Here is a 27,397-nt window from a genome sequence, read left to right as displayed (position 1 = left end):
TATAAAAAAAAAAGTGCCAATACATCCTATCTGCCGTTCTACTAGAGGTCTTACTGTGAGCATATGTACAGAAAACTCTCCCCATTTCATTTTACCGTGGACAAATGGTATTAATACCAAAAACTAAAGATCTAGAAATGCTAAAAAGAGTGGAAAGTTACCAACCCATATCCCTCTGCAACGTTGAATATGAAATTTGTGCAAAAGTATACTCAATGACAGGCTACAGAGTGTTATTGAAAAGTTAGTCGGCGAACATCAAACTTGTGGCGTACGCAGCAGGGCTATACAAACGAATGTACATGTCGCCCATTCAATACTGGAATGCGCTTCAGACAATAATGACCAGGTAACACTTGTACAAATAGACGTTAACAAAGCTTTTGATCGCGTTAGTCACTCATTTTTATTTCCCCTTATGACGCATATTAATGTTGGAACAGCATTATTAGACGGAATTAAACTTTAGCGCATGAACAGTTCAACAAGTCTAATCATCAATAACGCACTTTTCAACGAAATTAAAATTACATCTTTCGTTAGGCAGGGTTGCCCTCTATCTCCGCCGCATTTCGCCTTTTATCTGTAACCTTTGTGCCCTAGCATCTTAAAAAGAAAAGTATTTACAGATATGTTTTTGCAAACATTGAGATAAAGGCTCTCGCGTATGCAAATGGTGTTGCCTTTTCTTTTTTTTGTCGTGACAAGAGGTTGGGGAAGCACTTTACCTAACTGCACGTTACTGCGAAATCGCGGGAGCTTCTGTAAATTGGTCCAAATGCAATGGCTTGTGGTATGGTTCCTGTGCCACAAAACCTTGTTTCTTTTCGGAGATAGCGTGGAACCAAGCTTCACTTATGTATCTTAGAGTACCGAACTCGCGAATTCGTAGTAGCCCATCCTACTGGTCCTCCCTCGCAAATACGGTAAAAAGAAAGACAGACGCTTGGAAAGAAATAGATGTCTTAATATTGACTAGGGCATGTGTATAGTATATTTCTAGTTTCGAAACCTATGTGCGTTCTTCAGGTGCTTTATTGTGCTCGAATCAACGTCCCAGAAATTCCACAGAATATTTGCCGCATTCACATGGCGCTCGACCTGCAAACCCATAAGGAGGGATAATCTTTTCCTCCCACTTGGATTTGACGGGTTGGGATTATGTCACATCTTCGTCCGCCATTTGGTGTCCCGATTCTTTTACTTTAAGAATGCGAATCACGATTTCCCAAAAGTCATGCTACAATTACATCTTGCCGAAAGTTTAAATTGTCTTGTCGTTTCAACGGGCGGAACCTCTCAAGGCAGGCCTCGGGGTTTTCTAAAAGAGGTAGTTGATACGGTCGGTTTCTTCAAAGCGCGACTTTCGTTAGAATACTTGTTTAATGTGTCGAGGAAAACATTGTCAAGAAGCATTACGGAAAGCGTGTTTCCTGTTGCGCTTTATCGCACTCGCTCTACTCGAAAACCCAAAAGAGATGCGTTCGAGAGAGGTAAAAAAAAAAAAAAAAAAAAAAAAAAAAGGCGTATCTCCCTGAAAAAGAGCTTTACGAGTAAAAACGTACCTCCAGACAAAAGTAATATTCGTACTGGACAGTGAACTACTAACTTCGTTACAGGCCCGAAACCATAGAGCATTGTTCTATTTATTGTAAGGACGCATTTTTATTCTGGGGTGTGCTGCAACGCACGCTTCAGAGAAGATATAATTCTCAACGATAATAGTCTTCACTTCCTCTCATTTACCGAAAACGAAACTGTCCCGTATGACATGTTCGCCCTGCTGGGTCTTCGTGGTTTATGGAGATGTCGCGTGATAGACAGGTACGCGGAGAAACCGCGTACGACCAAGTCGCTCTTTTTACAACAGGTAGCGCAAGTGAGAAGCTTCACAATTCGTTCAACCCGACTGATTCTCTATGTTTGATGCGTGTCGAGGCCTCCCAGATTTTTGAAAAGTACAAACCCTACGCGTGTGTGTGTATGTATATTTTCTAAAATAATTTGAGTTAGACGTCACTATCAGATCTCTATGTATATAGACATTTCACCCATTGGCCACTTGTACAACATGCCAAATATGAGCTGTGTGTGTGTGTGTGTGTCTGTATGTGTGTGTGTAACAGTTGTATGTAAATAGGCTTTCGCAGAGAACGCCTCTTGGCTCTATGTGCATACAGAACTTAATGAGTGCAGTGTTGTTTGCAAAAACTGTCATGTAATAATTTTTTTTTTAAAGTGTCTGCGTGGCCTAGTCTGTAGCGTGTCTGGCTTTGTAAGGGAGGGTCGTAGGTTCCAATCCCGCCTCCCCTTAAAATTATTCAATTTTTTCTTTTAAGGCAAATTGAATTACTTTATAAGGTAAAATCATTTGAGAGCACGCGGCGGCCTTTAATTCGCATTACATGTCATGTTTTAATCACTTTTATTCCACGCGTGATGTCAGTGCGTCGATTAAAATTTCCGCGCGAGGTCATGTGGCTGGGACCTCATGACCCCATGGACCAATCAGGATATTCCTGTTCCACCGACGCCGGCTTTTATGGGAGCCGAGCTCTTTAACGCCCTCGCGTTCAAAGCTCGGGGTATGTTGATGTGACCTCAGGAGCCCCACGGGGTTCTGTCCTGGCACCGCTTTTGTTTTTAATGTATATTATTGATGTCTCGGTGGGAATTTCCTCGTGTATACGGTTGCTTGTCGACGACTGTGTTCTACATAAAAAAAAAAAAAAAAAGTTAAGAGGAAACGAGATGTTGTAGTGTTGCAATCTGATTTGGACTGTATTCATACTTGGTGTTACTCGTGTAAGGTAAATTTATACCTAAAAATGTGTTCATTTATGTTTTAAAAGGTAAAAAAATTGAAAGCATATCATTGGATAAATAACATACTAATAAACCCCGAACCTACGTACAACTACCCAGGTGTTAGATTATCGACTGATTGTTCATGAAATGCTCGCGTTGATGATGCGATGGCGAAAGCTGGAAGGACGCTCGATTCTGTTCAGCGTAATCAGAAATGTTCACAAGCTAATTTAAAGAAAACCACTGATTTAATGTGTGTAAGACCAATTTTATTTAGATAATGCCTGCACCATCTGGGACCCAGCACAAACAACCTAGAATAATTAATTGGAAAATGTTCAAAATAGAGCAGCCAGTTTTGTCCTGGATCGGTATGGGCGGGGAGAGAGCTCCACTGAAATAAAACGCGAACATAACTATACTTCGTCTCATCCTACGATGGACTAAATAAAGGCCAAAGCCACGGGCCGCAAGGTCCAATCTCGTTGCAAGCTAAAATATGGCACGCTTAGCATTGGTTAGGGGTGGACGAATGATCCTCCGAATCCAAAAGTGCTGCATCATTTTTATAGCTTCGACACTGCAAAGAGCTTGTATGATATAGCTTTCTTTGCAATGTAAAATTGTTGAGTCACTCAGTGCTATCCAATCCGAAATACCGTCCGCCCTTCCCCATTGGTGATTTGAGACGCGGGCGCCGATACGTGCATCGAAGCGAAATACCACGCAACTTGTAAGTGTTATATTCCTAACGAGCGTGTTGGTACAAAAGTGGCTCGTGATTAGATCTGGCGGTTCGTAGCTTCTGCCTTTAGTCCATCGTAGGGTGAGACGAAGTATAAAAACTGCTTTCGTCTCGACAAAAAAAAAAGTTCAGATTGAATTTTTTTTTTTTTTTTTGTAATATATCTTTTATAATAATGAGACTGGTATCAATGAGGAAGCATATTTCGTGCACCCACAGTACGTTTCTAGACGTACCGATCGTGCATTTAAAATCCGGAAATACCGCGCGAACACAAAATTGTATGCGAATTCATTCTTTGTCAAAACCATTACAGACTGCAGAATCGGCTTTCAGAAGAACGAGTGTGTTGTACAATATGACTCCTTTTGTCTGCTTACACGCCCTCGTGCTCGTCGTCTTGATCGAACTTTCTTCCCCAGCAGCGTCGAAGACAAAACGAGGGCGAGGAGGGGGCAAAAGCGCACAGCCGCCGCTTCTTCCCAAAAACCCAGTCGCGCGTACACACGGACCGACTTTCGCGCCGTCGGCCGCAGCAGCCAACGTCGTCCGTAGCAGCGGCCCACAGGAAGCGGCGCGAAGGAGAGGAAGGGGCCCCCCGGAGGGAAGGGGGAGGCAGGCAACGCCGCCGACTCGCCGCGCTCGCTCGAGTTTCTCGGAGGCTGCGTATCGCGGCCGCGAAACCGGAGACGAGGCGCAAGGGCGCGCGCTCTGCCGATAAGGCACCGTCGTCGCCTCGTGCTCGCTGTGCCGCCGGCCAGCCGCCGACGCGTCCGGGGCAGTCGCCCCCCCTCCACACCCTCCATAAGCCGCGCTCGGCGCACCCGACGCCAGTCCGCTGGTCCCACCGCCGGAGTCGGACGCACCGCCGACACCGTCCGCAAGCAAGCCCCGAGTTGGAACGTCCGGAGGTGGTTCCGCGCCGAGCCGTCGAGGGACCCGTCGTCGCTTGAGTCGGAGGGCCTTCCTCACTCAGTTTGGCTGTGGTGTAACGGGCGCTCGACCCATCACAACCTCCTTGAGTGAGTGAGGCCTCGCCGAGCCACGCCACCCGTTGCTCTCGTTGCCGCAGAAGAACGTCCAGCGATGATGCCACAGACCGAACCACCCTGAATTCTCGCCCGGTCCTTCTGCGGACGCTGTCACGGTGATCCCTGTGACAGCTTCGTTCCCTTGTTTCCTCCGCTTTGGCGAGCTCTGTCGTTTCGGAGGTTCGATGCTGGATAGAAGCTTTCCGAAAAGAGACGCGTCTGACGTGTACCTGGGAAGAACGGTACTACTTTCAAACATTGGGCTGAAGAAGCGTTTAAAGTTTGTTGGGAGCTGTGCATGTCGGGAGATACATCGAACGGCGCAACGTGGGCGCTCATCCATCCTCGAACTTCCCTGCGGTTCGGCATATGGCACCGCGGTTTTCTGGAGCGGACGATGTCAAGTTCACAGTTCTTTTTTTCTTTTTCTTCTCGGCAAGGTGGTTCGCAATTTACGTCACTGCGTTTCCGGGGCTAAACGTATGGTCGTTGAATTCCGGCCTTCGCATTCTCGGTCAAAGTATCTTGAAACAAGTTCAAAGTTCTGTCCTTCGGGGGTGCTTTTTTCGGTCCGGTGTTTTTCTCCTTCAGCGTATCTGAATTCTCAGCGTTTCCTCGCCCCGTAAAAAATTCAAGAAACACCAAATACTTCCGACCTTTGTTGAACGATGCTCGGACGACGTTTCAGATACATGCCTTAAAGACTAACGCCGCAGAAAAGAAGAGGAGTTGCTTGCTACTTCGTGCTTATCTCTGGAGTGTTTTCTGGCCCCCCACTCGGGGCAGCTTTGTCTGTCTTGGACGAGGAAATTTTCTTGAGCATCGATGTACTGACGCGGGACCACTGGCGGTCCCGCGCTCTATAATATTGAACGGTTGTCTTCGCAGAACGCCGGTTACGAAAAAGTGACTATTTGAAACTCCAACGGCGTGAATTTAAACCCCTTCGCTCTCTTCCACATTTCGGCCGCCAGGTCGCGTCAGTTTTCGCTGCAACCTAGGATAGAGGGGCAGAACGAGCGGGTTGGTATGGATAGTAAACTTGAGGAAGAAAACGAGAAAGGACAGACAAACACCGGTTTTTGTTTGTCCGTCCTTTCTCGTTTTCTTCCTCAAGTTTACAACCTAGGAGAATCGGTGATTTCCTTGCTTCTCTCCTTCGCGGCTTTTCCGCTGGGTGGCGCCGCCTGCTCTGGAGTGGCGAGTAGGGATATCAATGTGGCATTCCGGGAATAGAGTCGGTTAAGAAGTCAATTTGGAGTTGTTAAGTTTCCAACGAAGTCAACGATGTTGGATGCGTCAATAGGGAGTTTCCGTACACCGTTATCCCAGCTCCGCTACGATCTCGGCAACTAAGGCGCCACTGCCGCGCATGCGCGGCGCTAGCCTCGCCTGCAAAGACTCGCATCTCGTAGCGGGCTGCGGAGAACGTCGCGGGACAGCGGACACGACCTACGAAAACTCCCTAATATGAATGTCGGTTTCCTTAGCTCTAGAGCGAGAACACTCGCTTCTGTTGGACAGAAGATGGAACAGTCACCACCCTAGACGTTCACTTTAGCTGCGTGGGCAACAAACGTAAATTACCGATTTGTTTCCGACGCAGCGTTTAGCTGCGACTAGCGTGCAGTCGGTGAAACACCGATTGAGCCCGGGTCCCAGCCGGACACAGCACTCGGTTTCAACCCGTGCAACGGGCTCGATCCAAGAAGATGCCGTAAAGTATCCAATGCACAGACTTTCTGTTTGGTAATCCCCGAGCTATGTAGAAAACCTAGATGGACAAAGCGTCCCCTTTATATTTCGATCTCCCGTTCAAAAGACGGGAGCGTCAAAGTCGTGTCCTCTTCCAGCGACCATGACTGAGAACGTGGGAAAGTACACGCTATACATACGAATCGCCGCGACGCGGCCGAAGAGCTGACGATCACACTTCATTTAATTTAAAGAAATACGATCGCCTTCTGGTTCTCTGTAGAGATTGCGCGCGTAATCCGTTGTTCCGCTAATGTGAAAGGAGCGACAACCTTCCTATCAAAGGAACGCTATATGTCCGATGAGACACTGTACAAGATCATCGCGTGGTCGTTGTTCCGACGCAGTTCGCGTTTGTAAGACACTGAATTTTATTGGACTTATCATTTACCGATCTCCTTTCTTTCGTGGCAATAGTTAGCTCTGCTCGGATTCTGGAGAGACTTGTGGCCACCTTTTAAAGAGGCGGGACCATTATTGCGGCGGTCACTCGAGAACTTGTTTTCTTTTTGCGACGAAGACGGCGACCTTGCGCGCCCACGTTTAGCCCTTCGGGGTCAGTGAACACACTAATTGACCACGTCAGTCCGACGTTGCGGGTCCAACGCGGGGCAGCCTTGGTGAGGAAAGCCCGAGGAACGCGAGGAGAACGCGTGGGACAGCCAACATAGCTTGGCGATAATGGGGAGGAAGCTCAAAGTGCGAGGACGCGTTCGCTGATAGGACGCGTGGACGTCCCCGGCTGCACGGCTCGACCGATACGGCCGTGTGTAATGAACACGCAAATGAAAGGGGTTTGTCTTTTTGTCGCTGCGTCCGTCGTCGTCGTGAAAGTTCCGGGTACTTCAGCCGCGTGTTGCTTTGCTTCGCATTGTTGCCGACGAGCTGAGAATTGCAAGGAGCGAAAGTATATATGCAAGCTAACTGGTTGAGAAACATCCTAATCTAAACTCCGAAACAAGGATAATTAAGTACAAAACGAGCGTGTTGGTAACAGTAATTAAACACGAGGAAGATACATAGAAAGAATGGAAAACGAGCGTGTTGGTGAATAGGTACGAATACTTGAAAGGATAAAACATCGTATTATTGAGCAACAGCATTGCCCTGTTTCCGTCCCCGTCCTCGATGTTTTATCCTTTCGAGTATTCGTAAGGAGAATTATTTTATAATTATTATTCCTTGTCTCTGAGTTGAGACCATGAAGCTGAGGATGTCAGGGACGTAATAAATAACACAACAACAAACGACGCTGTTTCGGCACAAGCTGCTGCACGAAGGAACCAGAAGCGCGCCTTATCATCGGCGACTCATCGGGGCCGGCGTTGTTATCGGTCGGAAGATAGCGAGCTTTCCATGCGCTCTGGTCTGATACCTGCCCCAGTGTATAAATAAACCAGTCGGACCAACTTGGGTAAACACGTACAGCACATCTGAATGAAGTAACGCATTTAGATCGTTTTCTAATTTATTATAAGAGAAGATCGTTGGAAATATTAATACTGACTTCACCATTGCCGTCTACTCCGTACTAACTGCCGCATTAAAAAAAAAACGATTAGCACTTTTTTTTACGATGAATCCGTTGTAACGACTACTAAATTAATAAAGTAGAAACGTTTTTGTTTGTGTGAAACTGTCCTCGTGCTATCGGAAGAATGAAACATTCGTTCTTTCAACATATCTTCTTTATGCACTGCAGAAAAAAAAAAAAAAAGGTTTCCTGATATCTTGTTTACTGTGCTGTGCTCGCTGTAAAATGTAATGTGTGCCGAGACAGTTCTATCCCAAATACGTAATTGCGCCATAAAACCCCAATCATCATCACCAAATACGTAAACCCCCTAATCGCGCGGGAAAGAAAAGCCTAATTAAAATTACTTTTGGTGGAATGTGCGTACTACATTTTCGACATTAATCTAGTAATATGTCAAAAGGTTTATTTAAATCGCGAGTCTCGGAACAAGAAAAAAATATCCCTCGTTCAGGCCTGGTGCTGCAACCTATATTTATATATGTTAACCATTTTTTAACTCTCCAACAATTTCGTGTGCGTGTTCTCATCGCCCACTCTATCACAATTTTTGTTTTAATTCGTATTTTTAATTTTATTTTATAAAGAAAAAAGGAAACTCGTGCAATTGTCGCTATTAGACAACTACAAGTACAATCTAAATTATCGAAAACCAGCAGTCTCTTCGTCGTTCGTTATTAAACCGTGTATAAACAAAAAAAAAAACGCCTCCGATTCTTGCGTACGAGCGAACACGCGGACCGTTATGAATTTTCACTGGGGCTCGAGCTGCAGCACATTACGGGAGATTACGGGAGCCGGCAGCCTCGATTTGGCGAGTCTACGATTTGGCCGGAGCGGCGAACGAGAGAACAAACCAATTTGGCGCGGCGGTGACGTGGGCGCCCCAGCAGTAGCTTCGCTTCTCTTTTCTCCTTTTTCTTTCGAAATTACTCCGACGCTCGCTTCGAATTCCAATCTGGGCCCGTGAGCGCAGATAATCTGCGGGAGTCGATTGTGATTCTTCGCAGCGTTAAAGCAGGCCGCCCACTAGAGGCTCGCCTGCTCCGCCGCGCTTCGCCGCTCCAAACCTCGTTTGCGCGTCGAAACAAAAAAAGCGAACAGATTTAGGTATTATTGAACGTTCGATCTTAGATACCCTTCTGTTCAGCTCTCTCTCTCTTACACTCTCTCGCGCGCGCCATATAAGTATATTTTTATTTATTTTTACTTAAGTTTCGTCGTGCTTATGAATGTTCGATTTCCAGCGCTAAACCGTCCAATTGTGTTCATCTTGATTATCTTTTTTTTTTTTTTTTAACGAAAGATGGACGTTACAAAGAATGAAATTTCTTTAATTTGATTCACTCCCATATAAGACAAGGAGGGGGGGGGGGCGGAACTAGAGAAAGGGAGGGATAGGGAAGAAAGGAACGGAAGCTGCTTAAAACAATTTGCGGAGCGCGATTATGTGGTATAAATAAAAATAAAACGCACGGACGAACGCGCGTGGCTCTAGTTCAACTCAAGACGAAGGCTTGAGGGATGTTTTCGATCGATTCGGTTGGTTCGATTGCTTGATTTGTTTGGCCCCGCGTGTCTCCGCGGATTGATTTATCTGTCACCAGTGCAGGGTTATAAATGGACAAGGCGCAGGACCCGATACACACAGTTCGATGGATTCTCATCTTTTCAAGAAAGACAGCGAGGAACCGCGCGGCCACACTGCTCTCATTCTCCACCACACAAACAGAAAACTGAACCAAACGAAGAGACGCGCGGAACAACGGAGAAACAGAGAAGCGGAAGAAATGTCGAAGAACGGATTGACGGTGGCAAAGAGCGCGGTCTTCCCCATATATAGCACCGGGGGCCTTCTCTTCATTTGTGTCTTTTTACTCGATTGTCTGGATGCCACAGCGATGTTTCTAGCAGACACGCCATTTTTCAAGTTGGATTATTTCTCTACTTGCCCGTGTAACCAACTCTGCCTGTTTTTTTTTTTTGTTTTTTTTAAATTTATGTTTACTTCTGTTTTTTTTTTTTTTTTTAGAAAGCGAATTAAGTGCGATCTCTGTACGTATCGATGCACCGGTTCGTCACGCAGTTTCCGGACGCCGCTCGGACAAACCGCCAAAATGCTTCGCGTCTGCATGATGGGCCACTGAAAACGCGAGTAATACGGACAACTGTTCGATGCACCGATGCACCGATGCTTTTCTTTTTAATACTGTAGTACTATACGGTTATAAATTGTAATACAAGCGAAATAGTGTTTGAAAGACGGAAGAAATGGACATACACAAAAATGTTTCGCGGCAGATAAATATGTACTCTATATATTAAACAAAAATAGGAAGTTCGATGATTGTTTTTAGATACTGCCGATATGCGGCGTTACGAACAGCGAAAGCTAGACTAAGTTGCGACATTGAGAAATAATAAATATAATTCTCACGACTCCTAGTTTCGACATGAACGGGCTTCGTATACCCTGTTGCACTGGTGTAGGGTAAGGTGGGGCAAAATGAGACGCGGGACAAAATGTGACGGTTTGTGTTTAGCGCCATCCATCTCCTAGACTAGCAATCTGAGCACGTTCAAACGTCACCGAGAGTTGCCGTGACCTGGGCACTTTGCATGTGTAAACATCAGAACTACCGGCATGAGTGTTCTAAAGAAAATACATGTGGAGCTGAGGTTGACGTGTTTATCCCTCGCCAAAAACGCGCTAAATTCAGCGCAAGGTTTTGCTTCGAGACGTGCAGCCCGGTTGGCACCCATTACTCTGCTAAAGTAAGCTTTAATTTTTGGTATGCTTTATTATCTGCGTGCGGACAACATTCGAGCAATATTTGGTTGCGTTTTTTAACGAAATCACTATTTACGTAACGGAATACGCGCGGGGCAAAACGCGACAATCGGGTATTCGCGCATTTCAATAACGCACGAGTCTCCTGGTTCCTCCTGAGCCATTTTCTTTTTTTCCCGGTCTCGTTCGAATCTGTTTCCAGACTTTTTTTTGTACGATGTGAAAGCAGTGTGATCCCGGCTTCAGAGAACACACTGACGCCCTCTGTCGGGTCGCCGTGGAACGCTCTGCATTTCCGTATATTTCTATAGGGTTCTTGCACGAGACCATGATGAAACGCTATACTACCGGTTCGTAAATCTTACCGGAGCCCCCCGGAATATATGTTGGAGGCATTCGTAGCTGTGATGCTATGTTTTGTGTGCTTTGGGGCCGTGTTCGCACTGTTGTCTGTCCGCTCACCCGAGGTCTGAAATGGTCGGTTTTGTCGTTAAATATTTGTTCCAGCTGTAAACGTCGGCGACACAACGGAGATAGGCCAGCACAAGTGTTTTTTTCTTTTTCTACAATTCAGGCAATTATAGGAACCAGGACAAGGCGACGCTCGATCAATCGGTTCGCCGGCGTCATGAAATGGCTCCGACGGATTCGCCGGCACACCCTCGACCAGGCGGGTAAAGACAAGAGCAGGACGCGGCAAAGCCTACGCGCTGTTATCTCTGGTCGCTAGAGAAAACACGAGAAAGAAAGCGACAAAAGAGCAGAAAGCAGACGAAGGGTTAGGTGTGTTTGTCTTGCCACGACAAGTTAAAGTTGCTCGAACGCTTGTCAGCTTTATTTAATTTTATCAATGCGCGGTTCCGGTGTTTTTTCTGCAAAGTAAGAGGAAAAAATAACAAGGTACAGACCTTGCAGGTGATGTTTTGCTGCTTCTTTGTTCATATTAAGGCGTCGCCACCGATATGGGTTCATCGGGACCGCCAAGTCCGCGTCTATGCCGTTCCGACGCGACCGAAACGTTTATCGGGACCGCCAAGTCCCTCTGCCCCGCCGTTCCGACGCGACCAAATGCACGGTACCTGTCGCTCTAGATTATTGTATTAACTCTGTGACCTCGACAGAAAAGCTTCGTTCCCCAACTAAGGGTTCGTGGACTGCACTTCGTGTCAGGTGAGAAACCTCTTGGCGATTGACCAGGACAAGAAAGTATTCCAAAATGTGGTTATACAAAGACGGCTCTGTGACTCTTGGACACTGCTGCTGTCGTAATAAAACGCTGAATGCCTCCAACTTGGCGCCAAGGCACTCATAGCAGACGACAATGTTGGTTTCGACTTCGAGTCTTACCGGAAGTGACGTCAAGTGAAAGAAGCTTATAAGGGGATATAGGCCAGAAACGAGGGCAAGAAGTTGAGTGGCACACAAGACAGGGCGCAACCTGTTCACTGAAATATTATTTTAATGCGTGAACATTAGGACGCTCGCTTTGACGAAAACCCGGCGGTGTCTTTTGTTTGTCACCGAGCGGGAGAGAGGGAGAAGGAGGAGGAGAGGATGAGGCGTGCGACGATCCCATTGGTTCGATGCGCTAACGTCAGCACGCATCAACCTCTCCATCTCTCTCCGGCGCTGACAAACTGACAGACACCGCCGTGTTTTCGTCAAAACGAGCCCTTGCATTTTCGTCTAAAGAGTGTCGCACAGCTGGCGCGCAGCCAGAGAGGAGGCGCCGCGGCGCAACGCAGCGCGGGCGTGGTCAGTTGCTGCTCTGCCGTCGCCAGTTCCTCTTCAATTTAGATTTTCGTATTAGCGGTGCCTGGGCTTTGATGTGGGTGCATAGTTCAAACGATGTATGCGGTTTCTTCCACGAGTGATATGGATGCGGTTCCTTCCACGAGTGGTATCGATGTGGTTCTTTCCACGAGTGATATAGATGACCGTATCCAAGGACGCTGACGTACTCTGAGAAGCAGAGTACAGAAAAAGGGTAAATAAATTGCAGGAAGACCCATCGGTGGATTCTTAGGGAATGCGTTACCGTGACCCTCAGGAAAACGTCACACACGTCTCCTTTTGAGAAACGCTAACACTGACCCCGTAACGAGGCCAAAAAGAGGCAGAAAACAAAAATAGAGGAAGCAAAAGAGAAAGCCAAAACAGAAATGTGAAGGGGTCAGCGTTAGCGATTCCCAAGGTTGCGTTGCGTTTCTCAAGGGTGATGCCAACGCAGTCCCTAAGAATCCACCAATGGATCTTCATGTGATTCTTTTAAATTTGTTTTATTTATTTCTTGCGCTTCATGTCTTGTTGTTGTTGGCTTTAAAACTATTTACAACGTTATAAACAGCCATTTCTCATAAATAGTACGTACATTTGATCTCGCAAGAACCGCAAAACATTCGCAGTGAAATGTAAAGTCACTGGATTGGCCAATCGGTCTCCGTTGCCATCGCAATCGCCATCTCGATCCATTCAAATCTTCGAAGCTTTGAGAGTGTCGTTGTAATCCAGTCGCACCAAGATCACAATGGTGCATCATCGTACTGAAGGCATTCCTCGCCAACATAAGCGTCTTTGGCACTGTGTATGCGATCAACTTATCAATCGTACCCACATCCACGGATTTCTTACAATTACATTTTTCTTGTTGCATACTTCAAGACAAGAAGATTATTTTTCAATGCCTCCAAGCGGTGACACCGTACGTGGTGGCTGTAGGAAGATATGCGCTTGTTCCGCCGGTGTATTTTGAGCAAAAACTCGGTATACAAGAAACGTCTTCATAAAGATACCCGTTACCAGCTAATATAGATTGGCTCGCCAAGAATAAAGACGTGAAGGAGAAATAGCTAATTTTATTAGCCAAAATGGCAACCATACGCGGAGCTTGGCGCTACTTTCCCAGGATCCAGCGACTTTAGTGAAATGCAGTTGCAGAGTGGCCTCGTAGATGCAGAAGCGTGCCAGTGTGTATGATATAGCAAGAACTCAGTCCTGAGCAAACGTAAGTCTGTGAAATAGTAAATAATAAAATAGTAAATACTTAAAAAAATAGTAAAAGGTGCGACACGAATTCAGTGATATATTTGTGAGATTTCTTTTATTTGTATTTTTTAATACAATAAATTTAGGGAACTATAATAAGCAAATAATTTCGTTGTTGCTTGTTCGACGCCTCCTAAAACGGCATATAACTTAATCTGTTTTGTTCCAGACGCCTTTGTGTCCCTTACGAACCGCATATCAGGCCGGATGAATGTTTTTCGAGTGTCCAAGTTGGCAAGCATTCCGGTTTTACGTAGCGCTTTCTTCCGACGTGCCATTCCTTTGCACCTTCGTGCAAAGGAATTCCTTTGACGAAGCCACGCTCCCGGGGATTTTTCCCCGAAGAGCGCGCGGATCGCGCGACAAAAACGTCAGGCTTTTGAGGTGCGGCTGTGGGACGTCATTTATGCGGCGGTGGGAGGGAGGGAGGGAGTGCCTGTGACACGGCCTCTGGGCGCCGCCATTTTGCATCTGGTGTGGGTAGGTCGTCTGATAGTCAAGCATTGCTGAGGCCGAGGGTACTCCTCAGCGATGCTTTGCTACCAGACGATCTGGCCACACCAGCAGCAAGATTTGCTCTGTAGGGCCCAAAGGCCCTACAAAGCCGTCGCCTTTCCTCCCCCAGACGTCATGATTGGGAGATCCACGGGACGCGGCGTCAGCATTGTTGAAAGCGCGTCTAGCGGCGTTTTACAACGAGCGCGACATTAACACGCGTCTGCCACTTTGCTGCGTGTTTTCCGCTTGGGGTGGATCCACTAACGATGACGTCACGCGCAGGCCTTGGCTTCTAGAGTCGTTGAAAAGTTCAAGGGAAGCTCCTCCCACCCCTTTCTACTTTAATAGAGCGAACGCTGGAGAGGAGGTGACTCTTTCTCTCCAGGTTCGCTCTGCTAAAGTGGAAAGGGGTGCGAGGAGCTTCCTCTGAACTCTGAACCCGGTTTGGCGGCGGATCAGTTTGTATTTAATGGTAGCTCATCGTTAAACGCTTCAATGTCGACTCCAGACAGCGCTAAATTTGTCTGCGATTTGTGTCGAGGGTGGAAAGCGCTCGATATGACTGCAAACGCTGACACTCCCTTGCACCTTATCGGTGCGAACGAGGACGCTGAGGAGGAAATTGCGCCCGGCTGTCAACGTCACGCGCATCCCTCCGCGGATTTCTCCTCCGTGTGAATACCGCTTTCGAGAGCTGGATTCTAAAAGCCACGAGGAAACGTAATACGTCCGATAAGCTCCCGCGAAAGAAGCGCACTATACGATCAAGATCCACTGCAACATGTGTGAAAACCTTTTAGAGAATGGCGTCAAAGCTCTTTGCCCCGTAGTCTTACTTACGTGCTTAAGAAATGAACATATTTGTAGAAGAGACACGAAGACAGGCTGCATGTCTCATTACGGGACTTTGTGGCTTACACCTTTTTTTATTACAAAAGCTCGCACTGATATTGCTGTCTACATTCGTATAACTCACCCTTCTGTGCGTTTCTCCCAAGCCCTTAGCTGTAATACGGGAAGTAGGTACACAGCCAAAGCTCCCTTTGTGTAGTGCCGAGAAAAATACAAAAAGTTAATATTACGAGAAGTGCATGTCAACTATAAGCATACTATATGCACTAACTAGCTAACCAAAATAACCACAGACAAACAGACACACAAACGACTTGGTGAGGGGTTTTGCAGCTAAAAGCCACACATGCTGCACCGGATAGTACAAAAATTGTTGAGGGTTCAAAAACTCTTCAGGAACTTAGCTCGACACGGGACCGAATCGGCAACGCGAAAGTGAGCGCGATGGTCTGTCCCTCTCTCGGCTGCGAGAGAAAGCCAATATCCGGCGCTAATATCGCGCAGACAGAGAGCGGGCTGTATACACCAGGCGCCTTCGTTTTCCTGCGCTCATTTTTTTCCTCCGTGTCTCTGCCAAATTTTACTATAAATTCGTCGCTCTTGGGGTATGGAGAACGGCGTAAGCCCTTTCTTTCTCTTTTTTTTTTTTTTGTTTCCTTTTTCGAGAGGGCAGCGTGCGCGGCGAGACGGTCGACGAGACGCCACGCCCTGTAAATCTCCACGCGATTCTGCAGCCGATAGTCGCGGGTCGCTGGAGCCACGAAACCGGGCGCTTCGAAATAAAAAATACAAAAGCGAGCATAGAGGGCATACACTATAAACCGCAAGTAAGACCATGCCCCGCGACGGTAAGAGGATCTGGCAGATGTGGTTCCCCTTTTTCTCCCTTAATGTATACACCCCTCAGACGCCTCCGTATCCTTCTCGCTTCTCCTCTCAGCCGCGCGCACTTGAAATATTGTGGGTGGAATCGTGGAATCGAGACTCGAGGCGGGTCACCCCCTCGGCGCCTTATCCTCTCGCTCCGGCGACGGCCCCGGAGAGAAGCGAAGAACGCCAGAAATCGACGCCTCGAAGAAAGCTCTCCGAGCCTGCGCATTCGCTGCTTTCGCCGCAGCTCATTATGATGCTGACGATTCGCTTCGGACGTCTGCTTTCGACTATAGGCTCGACCGACTGCGCTACGACCGCTTGTGACTGCTCACGACGAGATGGTCGCTGCGGCCAGTTGGCAACCGAGGCCCGCGTAGTCGGTCCCGCTCAAACGCGAATGTCGATCAGCCTTTTACAGAATGACCAAACGAAACGCGAAGGTGAAAGGGGCTGGTAAAGCTAATAAAAAATAAGAAGTACCCCGGAGGCCTCAGATGGGTGGCCGACTTTCCGAAAACGAGCGACCAAAGGCTGGTTCACACTTTTGCCACTGCTTACAACCGAGTGCGTTACGACCTCTTGTGATTTCCGAGGAGACAACGCTCTTCCGCCATCTACCAGGTAGCCGATGAGCATGTGCCATTTCCGTGTATTTCATTCTTTTTGTCGCATTTTTTCTTTCGCGCGGAATTCTTTTACTATATTGCCTCGAAACACCTTTGACAACATTATAAACAACCGCTTCACGTAGATAGTGGTACGCAACATTTGATCTGGCAAACACCGCAAAACCTTCGCTCTAATGGAATAGAATTCCAGGGCTACCTCATAGACGGCGCCAGCGTGCAAGTCTGTTCTCCCGCCGTAAAATACCGCAAGAGCTCGTAATGCACTCCGTCGTAATGCATTTGGTCGTAAGCATGTGTGCGAACCATTCATTAGGTTGTTCGAGGCGCCACCTCATCAAAATATTATTCTACGAACGAATAATCCCGTCGCAAGCGCCCAGTCGAGTAACGGCCAGCTGTCTTAATTTGGAGGATGTCGCGTGAAGCAAAACGAACGATTTCATTATGTTTAACAGAAGTTGGAGTAGCGTTTGACGAGTGGGTATTTGCCGGTTCGGTAACGTAGTAACGTACAAGTTCCTTTTATTAAGAGTAACGGGTAACGTATTTACATTACTTATTTCGAGTAACGTGTAGTTAGGTTACTCGTTGCTTTTCCTTCCTAAAACTTAAAAGAATTACACTTCAAATTTGTTCGTGTTTCTAGGTGCCAAGTCATATGACTGTTCCAGTTTTTTTTTTTTTTTTTTTTTTTCTTTTGCGTTTTTTTTTTTCTTTTCTTGTGGGTACTTAGGTGAGGGCCGTAAAAAATATAAAGTGACTATGTTCAGTTTCTGCATAGACATATGTTTCTTGAAATATGGCGCGTATGCGTACCTGCAACCTCAAAACAGTAAAACGTGAAAATTCGTAATTAGAAAAGCAGCGCAAAAGTAACGCACTGCGTTACTTTTAAGCGGTAACGGTAACGCGTTCCTTTTCTATTGAGGTAACGTAGGACGGTAACGCGTTCCTTTTATTTGCAATTAACGTGCAACGTATTTCGTTACTCTTTTATTCGGTAACGCCGACAGCATTGGTATTTACATCCCGTCATCCGCACGAATTGTGGGAAAAGCAACTTACCGTCTGCCATATGACGATGCGAAACTGCAACGAAAGGAATCTGGCGAACGTTCGCTGTCAGCACACGCTTAACTTCTAAGCACCATCTATGGCCGCCAGGAATACTGTCGAGACCGGTTATAACGAAGTCGGTTATAACGAAATAGCGGCTACAGCGAAGCGATCACGATTTCCCATTCCCTTTTGCACTTGGTTATAACCGAAGTCAGTTATAACGAAATAGCGGATATAGCGAGGTGATTTCCGATTCCCGATGACTTCGTGATAACCGGTCTTGGCAGTAGTGCTTATACGAAGGTCGTTTGCATTTGCTTACGTTGAGTGCACTATGTCAGACTTCGATTCATCTTCGCTACTATCGATGAATGACGTCAGAAGATGAAACGTCCAGGAGCCAAGAAAAAAAGAAGGAACGAAGGAAGTAAACAAAGAAAAACAGCGCGCAACCAGAATGAGTGTAAACACACAAAAGGTTGTTTTAACATCCTTTCAACCTTTTTTTTCTCCTTTTTTGCTTCACGTATTTGGTTTGTATGGGGCACCGGAAACTTTTGTGCGTTCTGCTGGCTGCCAGTATAAATCTGTGTTTTCGCTTAACTTCGGCCTTCCATTCTTTTTTTCTTTTTTTTTTCCCGTGAGCTCGCTTGCATCGCTTGGGCGCACGTGACGCCCGACGTGACTGGGAAGCGAAATCCCCCGTCTCTTCCTTCCTCCCCTTTTTTTTTTCCTCCCTGGAGCGGATCAATTCCCAACAGTTTTCGGCGGATTGGAACGGCCGACTCCGCGACGACGTTTTTTTTCCTCCAAGACGCTTTACTGAAAAAAGAGAACAGTGCCCGGACAGACAGCCAATGCAAATAGCAATTCCGATAATGGCTTTTCAAGAAGGGTGGCGAAAAAAAACGAACAAAGACAGAAACGCTCGAGTGTAGAGCTTGTCGCTCGGCCTGAAGTGCCACTTTTATGCAGCGTCCCTTTACGAGGGCAGATCTGCGCAGCTCCCTGCCAATTATTCGGCCGTAAACGGAGCGCGGAGCAACGTGCCGAGAGCGATCGCGTCTCAAATTGAAAACGACCGGGCCAGAGAAGGGAAACGCTCGACAAGCACGCACACCCGAGCGAGGTTACGCAACTTTGTTCTTCGGGCCTCCGCTTTGTCGACGACGTCCGAGACCTCGCTCGATATCGGAACAAGAAGCCCGTCGGATAGAAACGCCGTTTCCGAATGATTGCGCGCCGACTTGGAGGGAACGAGACGAGCGAATGAACACGATCCGACAGGGCGCCGCGCAAAGAGCCATTCCGCCATCGGATGCGGGGCAAGATGAGGTCATAAAGTCGGGACGTTCACGCTCATCACTGAGTGGGCCTATCTTTCCAAAAAATGTCACGTCCACGTAAAAAAAAAAAAAAAAAAAAAAAAAAAAATGTAGTATGGACGTGCAGCTTTTGTTGGTCACTTTAAAAATGCAGTGTGTATACTGTCCCGCAAAACACCTGCGGGAGTCAATCGCTGTCTTGGCGAATGTCGAGTCTGGAAATACGTTAACACCTAGAAAACCAGTCTGCGTTATGAGACCGAGCATGTTGTAAGCACGTGAAATGCCGAGCTCTGTGTCAAAACGCAGGCCTTTTTTTTTTAGGTTTGAACATATATACAGCTTTTATATGCATTCACGGAGCTCTCCCTCAATTAACTGCAGTGGCTGTCCTTCCAATTAAATATGGCCAATAATTTAAATATGGCCTCTACTCTTGCGCCTTTACTCTTTACTCGAGTGCGAGGCAAGGTGTTTGTTCGACAATAAAGATTCTCTCCCTCTCTCTCCCTCTTTTTTTGTCTCTCTTTCTCTCTGTCTGTCATTAGCAAATTCACACTACCTGCGAGAGGAAAACTGCTAATGTTATCATCTGTTTGCTGCCGTCTTTTTACGTGTTCTATCTAGGGTTCCCTGTTTTCAGGGAACCCTAAATAGACTCTCAGCGAATGATGAAGCACGACGCTTTGCATTGCGTAATGCCACAGCGCTGACTTCATTTTGAGGTCTAAATGGATGTTCCGCCTCATCATTCGCCGAGCTGAATTTCTAGATCGCAATGATTGGTTCTTTGAGTGTTTTGCGGGTAAGTAGACGCGCAGGCATTTCTTAGAGTGTAGATACCTTCGAACATGTCACTGATCAATATGACGTCATAAAAGGAACGCCTCAGCCAGTATCTGTGGACTTATGACGTATCAGCAATGTGACCACGGCTCGTCCGCAAGATGGCTGTTCAGGAGACGCCTGACATTCAACACGCCTGTAATCTTCGGGACGAAGAACCGCCTGGAGTTGAAGCAGCGCGGGGATTCCACGCGGGGGGCACGATGGCCGTTGAAAGGCGTCGTGTCTCCGATGTCGGCGAGACTTTCCAAAAATAGCCCGCCCTCTCGTCGGCGGCGGAAGCGAGCAACTGGGCTCACGACGCGAGCAACGCGGGACACCGAAAGCCACAGCGAGCGGGCTGCCGAACCGTCGCGTTCGCCGTCACAACCCCCGACGCCTTTCTCTGAAATTGGCTACAAGTTAGATTCGGTCATTTTACTCGTTTCATTCCGGATATATGCTTCCGGGATTGGCGGTTATCTCGAAATAAATAAACAGGTTGAGTCTAGGGAGCTCCAGTTCTCTGGGACACTGGTGTGACACTTTTGTCTTCTCACGTCGGGGAATACTGATATGTCCAGCTTTTGCCCAGTCTTCGGATTCTAACGTGCCGCAATTAGAGTGTGTTAGCGTAGCGTTACCGCAATTTACCGTACCGGGAGCTCCCGCAGTGAATTCGAGGCACGCTATTATACGCGCGCCGGAAACGTTGCCTCGCCCGCGGTATCCTAGGGTAACGCTATGACAAAACTCCTACTTTATCGGTGCCTTATAATAACACCTTTTAGAATTCCTGTACTTGTTTATAGAGAAATGCAGAAATAACGCTGAATTCGTTCCAATGGCGCCGGATTCGTGGTGTACGAGAAAGGGGCTACAATATGAAAACGTGTAAAATCGGACTTGTAATCACGTAATGCTGTTAGAGTAAGCGTACCGACAACAACAAGCAAAACTTCATTTCGGGTGCCTGATGTTTGCTTGTTCTGTTCTGTTCATAACTTTCTGCGCATGTATCGTCGGAATGTTGATATCCTCCCTCCTCTTGAAGAATAGCTATTTGCCAGCCCCTGCTTTACAAAAAGAATTTGGAAAAACATACACACACACGTACACAACATAAGGGCGGCTTTTGTGCCAACCTAGATGAGCAGTCAATTGCGGGAACGTCTCGCAAAGTTATTCAAAATGACTCGGCGAAGATAAAGCAGAATAAAAGAACGACCAACCTCCACTCGGCCCATTTGTCGCACTCGTCATCACGACATCGACGAGCGTTTAATCGGAACGCTCCATGAAGCGAGGAATCGGCCGGAAAGACATGTCGCCTACGCCCCTGAAGCCACGATTTAAATTTTGCGACAGGTTTTCTCCGGATCAGAGAGCAACTAGAAATGAGCTTCGGCTCATAGAGGTTCGTTGTAAGGAAAGAAATTCGAGAAAATGTACGGGCTGTTGCGCGCGCCACGGGGGTGGGAGAAAAAAAAAAAGAAAGCTCGCAAAGACGAGAGCGCTCGAACTTGAACGGAGCCTTCTCACGGCAGCACGGATCGCTGCTGGTCGGGTCGTTCCTCGGCAACGGGGCTGGCGGCGGCAGGGCTGGCGGCGGCAGAAGGCGCCGTACGCCATTGCCGTGGCAGCCCTACTCTGGCGAATCCGAGTTGTGTTGCCGCAGGCGATCCTGGAAACAGCAGGTGTTTCCTGGCACCGCGATTACCGAGAGGGACTGGCGCCGCCGTCGTTCATTAGTGAAGCCGATCCGACTGGAGGGGAGAGGAAAACTGAAACAAGGGGATATTGAATTGCGCCAATATATACGGGAAATCCGAGTTCCCCGGGGAATGCCGCTGTCTGCTCTACGCTGCCTGGGGCGGAGAGGGGGCAAAGTCTACGAAGCGAACTATACTCCTGTGCACTTTCTGGTGTACGTGCCATCTGTGTATTTAGAGGGGGTGCTTAAAGCGTATTTCGAAGGGAAAAGAAAAATATAAGGGAAGGAATGATAATAATGCAATTAATGCGAAGAGGTAAGCGAGCTGGACAAGAATAACGTGCTGTATTTGGAGATTTCTGTTTGTCTTTTGTCAGCCTTGTTCCCCTTCTCCGGGGATTAGTATCGTGAAATAGCCCCTAAAAATAAAAAAATAAAAATAAAAATGTTTTTTTTTTTTTTTTTTTTTTTTTTTTACAATCTAGTTGGGACACGCGTGTCAAAAAATAAATTTTAGGCGAAAGAAAAATTTAGGGCAATATTGACGGCGCGAGACGCGATTTAGTCGGTGGTCACCTCCCTTTGCACCTGTTTTCTCTCTCGGCGTTTTGGGCGCGTGGGGGAAAGGTGGGTCGGCTCGGCCATCACGTTGAGGTGGAGACAGTGTATGACCATCTCGTTGAAGTGGAACGACTGTATGATCATTCCGTGACGTCAATTACTTTGCGCGCAGAACTTAAAATAAATCTCGCGTCGTAAATATTTCTCTAATTTTTTTCTTGCGTGAAATTTAATTCTTGACACGCGTGTCCCAACCAAATTAAAAAAAAAAAAAAAAACTTTTTTACGGGTTTTTTAAACGCAAAAAAGCAGGCGTAAAAAATTAGGTTTCGAGACAGGATTTTTTCTCTCGGATAACCTTTGTATTACGATTCCATGCTTCATACTTTTATTTTATTTTATTGTGCTGCGTTTGTAGCGTCAGACATGGAAAAGGCTATATTGACAAAATCGCGTTTAGCAGAAATAAATTCATGGCGACAACGGTTATTTTTAGGGAGCTTATGAGCATTGGCAGACAGTTGCCACAGCTGCGACTTGAAACTCTCTAAGCAAGTCAGCCGCCCCCACCCTTTTTCTTTCTCCTCCTCCTCGTTCTCCCTATTAAACAACTGTTACTACGAACATCTCTGAAGTTGTACGTATCAGAAGCGTAACTGTGTGATCATGTCTACTTCACTCAAACCAAAGTCGGTGATTCGCAAACACAAAGGCACTAAGCTCGAGAAAACCTGCTTTTGCCCCATTTTTGTTGCGTGAGCTGATGGCTTCCATGTTTGGTTGCACGTTCAATAAGCCCTCAGGACTGCACAGCAGAAACACAGCTCGTTGATCTCCAAGTTCCTCAGTGGCAGTAACGGCGAGAATGGTATCTCTCTGGTGCCAACAGGTTCCCGCAAAGATGAGCGCGTTTTCTCTTCAATCAAACGACTAATGCCATAGTTTTGTTTAACCCGAGACTGGGGTATTTCGGAAAAGGGACGAGAAGGAAAGAGGCCACAAGGAGGCGACGTCGCCTCCTTGTGGCCTCTTTTCTTCTCGTCCCTTGAGACGTCGCCTCCTTGTGGCCTCTTTTCTTCTCGTCCCTTTTCCGAAATACTCCAGTCTCGGGTTAAACAAAACTATGGTTAACTTCCACCAGCTCGCCTGCACCCTTACAATTTTTTTGACTAATGCCATTCCACAAAAAAAAAAAAAAAACGCATTTGGGAATTCTTTTTGGTGTTCTTGAACAAGAACAAAAGTGTATGAGCAGAACGATAAAAAGCACCCATTTTCTGAGAATTCCCGCGGAGACGCCCCTGCACGTGTAAAGTCGGTGACGATAGCGCGTGGCCCGCTCTCCTAAAGTCGGAAGTGGAGCGGGGAAGAGGTGGGGGAGACTGATTTTACGAGGGTCGTTCAAGGTTGAACAGGACTAGTACTTATACAGAGGATATAGAAAATTGGACATTCACGGAACCATGTCAGTTTTTCATAGCATTCATTGTGGTCGTCCAGGCACTGCTGCCGTGGTTTTTGAAGCTTCCCGATTCGCTTGGCGTTAAGAACTGGGATGCGTGACTGCATCCGAACAACGCGTCTGCGCGGTTCATTTGCCACAGGCTGTTGCTCTTCGCCAAACTGTCGATGGTATTTAGCCAGCGTCCGAAACTTCGTGCCACGGCTCCCCATGGATGAGAGCCCAGCACGGATGTCTGGTGGTCTAGCGCAGCAGCTATAGAACTATGGATATAGGCGCCGCTGCGCAATTCCACCTAGACGACAAGGCCAGCACATGACGTCATCGCTAGTGGACCCACACACTGCACGCGGTTCTTATTACGTAACTCGTTATGGATTCCCAGCCAGAGTTAAAAAAAAACCAAAAAGCAAGCGGGTGCCGGGCTCCGTGCAGTGTGACCTCGCATGCATCGCGGAAAGTGCGCCGAGGGAGGTGGATCGAAACCCTCCTTCCTCGCGGCAAGGACGACCGTGGACCGCTTTGTTGGGCTTTTTTTCTTCCTGGGGGTTCGTGCACAGCGACGGGGGTGCCGTCATCTGCGGCGGGGGCGCTCGTTAGCGAACCGGTAATTGGACGGGGCTCGCTCGGAAGGACCCAGACCCTCGGCCTCCCTCCCCCGCCACGCACGCGCCTATTGTTTCCGCGCTAACCTTGGTGAAGACGCGAGAGGTCGCGTCTTTTTAGAAAAAAAGATGGTCTCGCTCTCTCCTCTGTGCCGGAGTTGAGGTTATCGCGTTGATGACTGCAACGTCTGCTTTTTTTCTTTTTTTTTTCGTTTTTTTGTCTGGTTTGTTTCCGCCATTGTCTTTCATTTCCACAAAACGGAAACTCAGCAGTTCCGTGAACTATTTCTGCCTACCTGGCGCTCTAAAGCGGCTACTCGAGTTTCGCAGTTCAAATAACTTTGCACTTCCTTTCACTGTGTAACAAATCACAAAAAATAGTTGACTTTATCGTTTAATGAAGAATTCTTTCTTTCTTTCTCTCTCTTTCTGTCACTGCGCTTTCACTTAATTGTTTACTTCAGTAGTCCACAGTTTCTGAGTATCCACTTTAACACATAATGTCTACCTCTCTCCTGCTGATACGTTCCGGAGGAAGTGTACTAGATGAATACATTCGGAAAATCCTTGCGAGCCGTCAGTTTGGTAACTTTAGTGAACCTGCGGTAACGTACTGTCCTACGGATTCTCAGTGAATTATATACAGTTCGGTCTCGGCCGAGGTGGTTGAAATTTGACAAAACTTGATATTTCAACTGGTGGTGGTCACAGTTCGACATTTTTAGAGTTTGTTCGCGAAGCTCGACCCCATTGTTCGATCATGATCTGCGATTTTATCGGCGCTCTTTGGACACAACTCCTACAAGGTAAGTGTTACGTGCACAGGTCTCACATGATAAGTGTCATGTGGTTAAAGTCTCGGGAAACTTTTCAGTGTTTCTCCACGAGAAGACCCGTTTGCATTACCGTCAGCCTGAGTGTGTTCAATCTGTAAATATTTCGCATTGTTTAACCACGGGGTTCGCTGGCAGAACATGTGCAAAAAAACAACCAAAAAACACACAAAAATATCTGCACAGAATGATAGTTACACACAATTAAAACACCAAAAACAATCACGCTAGTTTACAGTACGCTACTGAAATTGCGAATATACACCTTTAACTAATCCATATTTGCGGTTTGCGTACAATAAATACGCTCGTTTCTCAAAAATAGCATGAAATCATTTTCGTGTTTTCGGATTTCTCTACGATTTTCCGATGGTTTTTCGCACGTGTGCTTTGCTTTGAGGCACAAAGCAGGATGTGTCTCGAAGCCTCTTTCCATTTGAAGCGTTTCGTGTTTGAATTCTGTTTAACTTTCGCCTTCGTTTGCTGTGCTAACACCGAACTTTGAGAGCATGGCTTCGCGAGTTTGACAAACCTAAATTCACATTGACACAACTGTACGCCTGATACGATTCTGCACCCCACGACCGTTGTGATCAGATATTAGTAGATCGTTCGGATATCTCCGACACCGATACGATGCATGCTCAAAGGCGGCGGCGGAGTATCGTTGTCGGAATCATCGGAGCGATCTGCTACAACTCCCTATTATAGGCCTTGTCTCGTTTCTAGGTGTCCGGGTTTTCGGCGGTATAGCAAATACCTCCGGGGGAGAGGCAACTGACAGACTTTTGCCGTTCTAATCCTCTTGGTGACAATAAAGTCGCTGGATCCTAAGTGACTAACTATACGCACGTGCCGAGTGTTGTGGCGAGCGCCGGTGTTGCCTGGGGCCCCCACCCGACCCTCGGACGTTTCTTCTGCTCGCAGCGTGATGGACTTCCCGTCCCGCGCGGACCGTTCCATGATCCGGAGCCAGATCGGCAAGGCCCTGCGGGTGTGGTCGGACGCGTCCAAGCTCCGCTTCACCGAGATCTCGCCGCAGAGCGTGAGGTCGGACGCCAAGGGGGCGGCCGACATCGCGGTGACCTTCGCGCGCCTCGACCACGGCGACGGCTACTCGTTCGACGGACCCGGCACCATCCTGGCTCACGCCTTCTTCCCGGGGGACGGCATGGGAGGCGACGCCCACTTCGACGCCGACGAGAACTGGATCACGGGGACGCCGCAATCCAACTCCAACGGTGAGTCGACCCGTAGTGAGCGCTGAATAGACAATCCTCCGAAGTCAGTCTCCCCAGCCCGTCCATAACCAAACTTGACGCAGCAATGACTGCCCTCTCCAGACCAGTAAAATCGAGCGTCTTGGAAAGCATAAAACGGAAATACAATAGTATATATATATATATATTTTAGCAGCTTGGTTTTTGTACGTCGCCTTCGATTCACGGAGTCGAGGGTGCTTGATTTAAGTGATCTTGTTCTCGTATCACCGCCATTAGAGCGCATGCTCTTACGGCGGTGTTGGCATATTTGAGGGCGATATGTATAGCGCAGGGGTGGCCAGGCTGACCCGGCCTAAGAGCCGCAAACAAAACCAAGAGCCGCGGGGGGGGGGGGGGGGGGGGGGGGTGCCAACCTCTAACTTTAATTGATTCGAGTCAAAAGTACGTAAGGTAGCAGTATCAGAAGACTACCAAACCGCCACCTGTCTTTCGATTTAAAACACATTCCATTTCTCTTTTTGGGGAAGTGCTCGTGTGACCGGAACGGAGGCGGGGTGGGGAAGGGGGGGGGGGGGGGAGAAGGGGGGGAGGGGAAGCCGCGAGCCGCGATGAAACGCAGCTTGGCCACCCCTGGTATAGCGCATGCTCAGGACGAGCTCGCTTTAATAGCCTGCTAAGACCGGCGATCTTGATGGTGCAGAACGCACGTTACAAAAGAACTGTGGAAGCTCGCCGTCAGCACGTGCTCAGCAGACGCGCACACAGCTATGGCCGCCAGTGAATTATTCCGATACTGTTGCTGACTCTAACACGTCCTGGGGAAGGCACCCTAGTCCTGGGTAGAGTCACTGTATGGGTTCCCAGAGTAACGCATTCCTTTTCTTTTTTGCGTTTTGCCGACAACATACTCACTCTAGCGGATCATGTTTTGGCTTGGTGAGCATCATTGGACGGTAGCGATCACGTGACACAAGCACCGCTAGACTCTCCCTGTCAGCGCTTCAAGCGGTTGCAATCGCCACCATTTTGGGTTCAGTAAACACCGGCACACACGCACGCTCTGCTGCTCATCGAACGCGCGTTTACGCGCCGATTTTTACACGTGGTTACCGACGTCAAAAGCAAGGAGGTTGTGTACTTAGTGGCACAATGCCTGCTTGTTGCACTTTCGGGTGCAGCAGCAGGCCGGAGGATGGAAAGATACTTTTCCGGATCCCGTTTGGAAGAAC

At 47.6% G+C, this 27,397-nt stretch overlaps 1 protein-coding gene across 1 annotated transcript in view; it reads left to right on the top strand.

The window, feature by feature from the left end:
* LOC8039478 (matrix metalloproteinase-2) overlaps positions 1-27,397 on the top strand; it is a 255,383-nt gene that overhangs the window by 172,735 nt on the left and 55,251 nt on the right. Inside the window, exon 3 of the mRNA XM_042291060.1 lies at positions 25,873-26,186. Coding sequence (XP_042146994.1) covers positions 25,873-26,186 — 314 coding nt within the window. The remainder of the gene's footprint in view (positions 1-25,872; positions 26,187-27,397) is intronic.

The sequence above is a fragment of the Ixodes scapularis genome, unplaced genomic scaffold, assembly GCF_016920785.2.
Source record: "Ixodes scapularis isolate PalLabHiFi unplaced genomic scaffold, ASM1692078v2 PGA_scaffold1__304_contigs__length_218370807, whole genome shotgun sequence".
Lineage (NCBI taxonomy): Eukaryota > Metazoa > Arthropoda > Arachnida > Ixodida > Ixodidae > Ixodes > Ixodes scapularis.
The sequence above is the reverse complement of the archived record's forward strand: the minus strand, read 5'-3'. Positions and strand labels throughout refer to the sequence as shown.